This window comes from Mustela lutreola, chromosome 2, assembly GCF_030435805.1.
Source record: "Mustela lutreola isolate mMusLut2 chromosome 2, mMusLut2.pri, whole genome shotgun sequence".
Classification (NCBI taxonomy): domain Eukaryota; kingdom Metazoa; phylum Chordata; class Mammalia; order Carnivora; family Mustelidae; genus Mustela; species Mustela lutreola.
This window is the reverse complement of record NC_081291.1, coordinates 66,317,286-66,324,407: the sequence shown is the minus strand read 5'-3', so window position 1 is coordinate 66,324,407 and position 7,122 is coordinate 66,317,286. Positions and strand designations below refer to the sequence as shown.

The 7,122-nt window shown below is 48.8% G+C and overlaps 1 protein-coding gene across 4 annotated transcripts in view; it reads left to right on the top strand.

Annotated features, from left to right (window-relative positions):
* Positions 1 to 1,818: 1,818 nt before the first annotated feature.
* Positions 1,819 to 7,122, top strand: part of XYLB (xylulokinase) — a 51,582-nt gene continuing 46,278 nt past the window's right edge. For 2 of the 4 annotated variants that reach the window (XM_059162065.1, XM_059162066.1), the window contains exons 1-2: positions 1,819 to 1,966; positions 3,486 to 3,568. In XM_059162065.1, coding sequence (XP_059018048.1) covers positions 1,910 to 1,966; positions 3,486 to 3,568 — 140 coding nt within the window. In that variant the 5' untranslated portion in view covers positions 1,819 to 1,909. Of the gene's footprint in view, positions 1,967 to 3,485; positions 3,569 to 5,912; positions 6,045 to 7,122 lie in introns of those variants that run through there. The other 2 variants (XM_059162068.1, XM_059162067.1) reach the window with 2 other exon arrangements.

The window sequence follows — 7,122 nt, the reverse complement described above, 5'->3', positions numbered from 1 at the left end:
AATGCAGAGTTGGCATACTATTGAGTATGATGAAGCAGTTAGAAGCTAACAACGAGATCAGGGATTCCCAAATGTTCTCACTTCACAGCACCCTTAGAATCCCAACAAATTTTTCATGCAACTCCTAGGCCAAAAGCAATGGCTATGAATTCTGTGTATTAAGTAGTTACATCCAAATAGGTGAATATATATTTATGTTCTAACAACTTAGTAGTATTTGAAGAAAACAATGCACATAAATTGGAGGAGAAAATAATATTTCACTGCATTCTATGCAAATCCGACCATTGACTTCCTAGGGGTTGGCTTTGCCCGGACGCTGGAGTATCAGTTAGAGCCCCAGATGAGGGAAGGAGCCTCACTGGGGATTGTGGGTATCTTGGTCACTGAGAAGAGACTTCACAAGGGCAGTTTCTGCTTTGTTCCCAAGTCAGTGCAGGGGCTCTCTAATGGGTGCTGCGCAGGGAGACAAGTTCAAGCTTGGAGTAAAATAAGCAAAAGACTGTCTTCACTCAGGCCACAGCAGCTCTTCCGCAGGGTCTCGCAGAAACACCTCTACTGCTTGGTGTGCTTTCTCAGGGCATCAGAAGAGAGGACAACCTGAGAGACAGCAACGACTTGGAATTATACTTTCTGTCCTCATTCCTTGCTAACGGGCTAAGTCGCAGATGGGTGCTTTCTTATGTAGGCAAACGGGCCCTCAGACTTCCAGCCTTCTCTGGCCACAGTGAAAGGGCTGTTACACCAAAAGAAAGGATGAGTCACCAGAATGGGGTGGGTGCCACAGCCCACAGAGAAAAGCACCCCTGAACAAGAGAAGGCCTCCCTGTGAGACAACTTGAGACCGAGCCAGCAGCCTTGTCCTTCAAAGAGATTTGTATTTTGCCATGGGCCTTCTCACAAGACTGCCCAGAAAATTGTCTTGTTTTGTGGTTAAACACTCAGATTCTGGAGTCAAACTTACTGGTGTTTGAGCCCAGTTCTGCCACTGATCTAAGAACCTCTGGCAAAAGGGAGAATCTAGGCTCTAAGCAGTTCAAGTTCAGCAAGAGGGACAGCAAGGTAATCAGACCTTTGCAAAAGTATGAGAGAGGCTCTGATGGGCTGGGAAGGCCCTGGGAGAAGCATCTCACCTGGCAGATCTTCCCAGAAGTCAGTCCTGGGAACAAGAATGACATAGCCAGGTAGAATGTGGGAAAGAGATGATGTTCTCGGTTCCAGGGGAGAAGGGAGTGGGTCTGATTTTGTTTCTCATGCGCCCGCCACATGTCTGGCACACATTAGACTACCAATACTTGCTGACCCCAGGAAGGAATGAGCCTCCCTGTCCAGAACATGGGAAGCTCTGATTTTAAATACAGAGGCGGGATGTGGCCCATGTCAGACCTGGGTAACCATTCAGATTTGCTAGGACCTGACAGGGCCCACTAAAGCCCAGCGCTCCAGGGTACATTTGCCTGTGACCTCCGTGTCACCAGCATGAGGGGACAGCTGCCTTAGCACCCAAGAGACAGCCATGGAAGCCTCCAGGGTCAGGGCCACGAGAAAGACAAGTAGGGATAAACTAGGTTAAAGGTGGAACCTCTGGCCCAGACATCCTCCTAGGGAAGCGAGGCTGCGTTAGGGCAAGAGATGTGCAGGAGAGCACAGGCATAGGTGGATGAGGGGGAGGGCAGGGGAGGAGATACCTGTGTTGCACAGGTGTGAAGCGCGCCAGGGCCCGGCGGGACGCGTGTCCCCGTCCCGTCCCCCGGCAGGCGGCGCCAGAGCGCAAGCCCGAGAGTGACACGGGTCCGGGAGTCCAGCCGGGCGGAGCGAAGGGCGGGCCCGGCGTCTCTGGGCGCTGGAGCGCGGCGACACTGCGGCCCCGGGAAGGACGGACGGACGCGCCGCCGGACCGTCCGCGGCCATGGCCGAGCACGCCGCTCGCCCATGCTGCCTGGGCTGGGACTTCAGCACGCAGCAGGTACCGTCGCGGGCCCCGGGTCCGGGCTGGGCGGGGCGGGGCGTGCTGCCTCCTCCGGGACGGCGGGCTGGCTGGCGGGACCCGGGCGCGGGGAACCCTGGGCCGAGCCTCCCTCCTGGGCTTCCTGGGGGTGCCGGCGACCCCTTCCCTCTGATGTCTAACCCGTGCCGCCTGCCGGCTAGATGCGGCCGCGACCCTGCCTGGACTCCTGCCCTCCCGGAAACGGTGGGCGCCCACACCCCCAGCCCCGGCTGATCCCGCGGGCACGTAGCGGGAAGTGCCCGGAGCGGCCGGGGTCCCGAAGCGCTCGCCCCTCGAAGGAAAGAAAGGAAGGACAGGAAGGACAGGAAGGACGTTAGTCGGCCGCCTGAGACTCGGCAACAGACAGACGGTAGACGTGCACGCGGGCATAACCAGTGACCTGGAACCAGATCACTGCTTGAAACTTTTTAGGTGGAATGGGCACGATGTACGCATGAACTTTGTTCCACCCGTGGTTGGCACCAGCATACCCAGGTCAACGTACCCGGCACTGCTGGCCCCAGGACGGGCTGTGCTGCTCCCGGGGCTCTGCGGACAGAGAGCAGAGCCAAAATGCCTTCAAACTGCGTGTGGGGTGCCAAGGGGCTACTTTTCCTTAACTTGGGAAATCAGCACGGGTGCAGTCAAACCCCACGGTCTCCGAGATGGGTCTGGGAGGGCAGGGTTAGACCAGTTTTGACCAGAAATTCCTGTGGGACTGGGCAGTGAGGTTGCCTTGCTGGGTCTCAGTGCCCATCTGTCCGGGAGAGGAGCTGTATACACCCCAGAGTTTGGAGGTCTGCTCCATCCGGACCTGTATGTCTCTGGACCGTGATCATGGCCTGTGGGAACAGCCCAGGGACTTTGTCTGATCTCTCAGGTCCCTGCAGATGGGGTCCCCAGAGACATCTCCAGATCCTGCCTCTCATTCTTTCCCCTACAAGACTTACTCAGGAATCCTTGCCAGGCTCTGGAATCAGCTCATCTATGAACATCTGGTTCTAAGACGATCTTGGCTTTGGTTGTTTAGGGGGCAAAGATGCCTTGAGCTGTATGGGTGTTTCTACTTTGCCTCAGCCTCTTCATTTTACCTACTCTTTGGGTATGTTCCCAGAGGAGGCCTCTGTTACTGTGGTTACAATGATGTACCCCCAGCCTTCTGGGAGGTCTCCAGGCTGAGCCACTCACTGGGGTGTGGGGCTTCACCTGGTGATGTTCCTACCCCTGGACCAGTGTAGAAGCTGAGGAAAATTCTATACACCATTTTTTTTTATTATTTTTTTAAAGATTTTATTTATTTATTTGACAGAGAGAGATCACAAGTAGGCAGAGAGGCAGGCAGAGAGAGAGAGGAGGAAGCAGACTCCCTGCCGAGCAGAGAGCCCAATGTGGGACTCGATCCCAGGACCTGAGATCATGACCTGAGCCGAAGGCAGCGGCTTAACCCACTGAGCCACCCAGGCGCCCTCTATACACCATTTTTAAAAATGCCTTGCAGGTGAAAGTTGTTGCTGTTGATGCAGAGCTGAATGTGTTCTATGAGGACAGTGTGAATTTTGACAAAGACCTTCTAGAATTTGGGTATGTACATAGTATATATGTGTTGGGGGGGTTGGTTTTGGAGTTGTCCCTTAACCTTTTACATTCATTAACCACACTATTCTGGTGTGATATTGTGATTTAGAAGAAATACATATTTGGTCATTCAGATGGCCAAAATATATTTCTCACATGCATTTGGTCTTCATCCATAGTTCCTGCCTCACAGTTCCCCAAACCCTTGGAACTTCCTAAGAGTTGAGAGTTAGAAAGGTGTCTTTTGTTGTGTTAATGGAGGTGACTTTTGGACCCCACCTGGGGGTAGGGGCTGGTTGCCCAGAAGACCAACCATGTGATTAGAGGGTTGGAATTTTCAGCTGGAGATTGAAAGGTCAATGGCCAATGACTAAGTCCTGACTGTGTAATGAAGCCTTCACAAGAACTCAAAAGGACTGGGTTTGGGGAGCTTCTGGGTTGGTTTGGGCAGAGTGGCGTGCCTGGAAAGGATATGGAAGCTCCCTGCACTTTCCCCATACCTCACTCTATGTACCTCTTCATCTGGCTGTGGATTCCTGTCCTTTATCATGTCCTTTAATAAATTGGTAAACCTAAGTATGAGTTTCCCTGAGTTCTGTGAGCTGCTCAAGCAAATTAAAAGAACCTAAGGCCACTGGAACCAACAATCTGTGACTGGTTGGTCAGAAGGATTTTCCATTCCTTCCCAGTTCCATGCACTTGTTCATCCATACTTGCAGTAGGTATCAGTTGAGACTTGCTTTGTGTCAGGCACCATGCAGGGTATCAGGATTTGATGGTGAACCAGGGATGTGGTCCTTACTTTCCCAGAGCTTCCTGTTAAGTAGGGGAGACTGATACCAATCAAGGACTCTGACAAAATATTTGATTATAGACTCAGAGAAGGCCATTAGAGGAAAGGAACTCACTTCTCCAAATGTTTATTAGAAAGGAATGTGACCCAAACTTGGGGAGTGGTCAGGAAGCATCCCGAAGTAGTGTTTTAGCCAAGGTCTGAGTAAGTGGAGTTTGCCTGGTGATGGAAAGGAGAGAGCGTTTTAGGCAGAAGCAGCAGTGTGTGCAAAGGCCCTGTGGCAAGAAAGAGCACTGCTTATTCAGTGAATTGAAGAAGGCCAGTGTGGCTGGAGAGCAGAGAGGGAGGTGGAGGCTGGGCTGGATCACATAGGCCTGGGTACAAGTTTCTCTATTAGGATACTAATACCTATGAACAGCCCCCAAAGGACCATACAGATGGGAGTAAGTTGTGACACAGTTGTATTTGTATTTTGAACAGATCTCTCTGGGTGCAGTGGGAAATCAGTTGGGGGTTGGTCAGTATGCATGTTGGGAGACCATGGAGGTGTGTCAAGATCATCTGGATGGGAAATGATAGCATCTTGGAAGAGAGAGCTGGGTGGCAAAATTGACAAGTCCTGGGGAAGAACTGAATTTGAGATATGAAGGAGAGGTTTCTGAGTGGCCTTCTGGATGACGGTAGACTGAAAAGATTTTGTCTTAGGGAGAAAGATCATGAGTTTAGCTGTTGTATTAGTTTGCCAGAAAAAAATACCACAGACTGAATGTCTCAAACAACAGAAACTTATTTTCCTATAGTTCTGGAGCCTGGAAGTCCTAGATCAAGGTGCTCGTAGGGTCAGTTTCCTCTGAGAGGCCTCTCTCCTTCATTTGCAGATGGCTACCTTCTTGCTGCCTGTCACACTGTCATCCTCTGCCCCTGCATCCCTGGTGCCTCCACTGTGTTGTGTCCCCGTCTACTTTTATAAGTGCACCAGTCATACAGGATTAGGGTGTACCCTGATAACATCATTGTAAGTTAATTGCCTTTCTCAAGGCTCTTTCTCCAAACACAGTCACATTCACAGGTACTAGGGATTAGGACTTCAACCTAAGAATTTTGGAGGATATAATTCAGTTCATAATAGCTGTGGACTTGTTGATTCTGAGGTGTCTCTGAGAGGGGGTTGTGGTGGAAGTGTCCCTCCACAACTGTTTTAGATGCCCCAGAAGTGGGGCACCTGGCAGGATCAGTCAGTAGAGCGTGCCCCTCTTGATCTCAGTGTTGTGAGTTTGAGCCCCTTGTTGGGTGTGGATATTACTTAAAAATAAAATCTTAAAAAAAAAAAGAGATATTACTTCCCTGTTGGCTCTTTGGCATGAATCACTGCTGCTCATGTCGTAGACTTGCTTTGAGCCGACGTTGGAAGCCATCTTGCATTTGTAGTTTGTATTACTGTAGACTATGTATTTCAGTTTTGGTAGTTTTGTCTTTCAGGGATTAGTCCATTTTTTTTTTTTTTAAAGATTTTATTTATTTGACAGAGACAGACACAGCAAGAAAGGGAGCACAAGCAAGAGGAGTGGAAGAGGGAAACAGGCTTCCTGTGGAGCAGGTAGCCCAATGCAGGGCTCCATCCCAGGACCCCAAGATCATGACCTGAGCCAAAGGCAGACACTTAATGACTGAGCCACGCAGATGCCCAGGGTTGGTCCATTTTATTTAAGCTTTTAAATTTGTGGCTACAGAATTGTTCATAATATTCCTTTATTTTCCTTTGGTGTCTGTGGGATCAGTAGTGATGGCCTTCTGTCATTTCTGATATTGATCATTTGTGTCTTCTTGCTTATTACCTTGGTTAACCTGGCTAGAGGTTTATCAGTTCAATGATCTTTTTGAAATGTCAGCTTTCAGTTTTGTTGATTTTTCTCTACTGCTTTCCTCTTTTCATCTCTCATTGATCTCATTGATCTGTGTTCTCATTTTTAAAGACTTTTTTTTTTTTAAGATTTTATTTATTTATTTATTTGTGAGAGAGAGAGAGAGAGAGAGCGCGCACAGGAGAACACAAGCAGGCAGAGGCAGAGAGAGGCAGGCTCCCCACTGAGCAAGGAGCCAGATGTGGGACTCGATCCCAGAACCCTGGGATCATGACCTGAACTGAAGGCAGTAGCTTAACCTACTGAGCCACCCAGGCATTCCTGTGTTCTCATTTTTAGTATTTCTTTTCTTCTAACATGGGGTTAGAGGTGAAGGTGTTTCCTGTGCTACTGCACTTCTCAGCCTTTTCCTATTGCTTTCAGATTTTGAGTCACAGTTTGAAAGGCCTTCCCCATTCTGAGATTGTGAAGCAATTTGCCTGCATTTTTTTCTAGTTCTTGCAAGGTTTCCGTTTTCTTACATAAAAATATTTGAAGTTTATCTAGGTGTATGGCATGACATTTGTATCCAGCTCCAATTTTTTACTGATGACTCTCCAATTGTCTTGCTACCATATTTTAAAAGCTCATCTTTACCTCACTGATTTGAGATGCCAGCTTTATTTGCTAATTTCTGTGTATGGTTAGGTCGATTTCTGGGTCTTTTCTTTTGTTCCATTAGTTGGGTCTGTTCATGAGCCAGTAACGTGTTTTAATATTCCAGCTTTATAATATGATTTAATATATAGAATTGTTGGTCCCCTCTGACTGTTGTACAGTGTCCATGGACATTCTTGTTCTTTTTTTTTATTTTATTATTTAAAGATTTTATTTATTTATTTGTCAGAGAAAGAGAGCACAGGCAA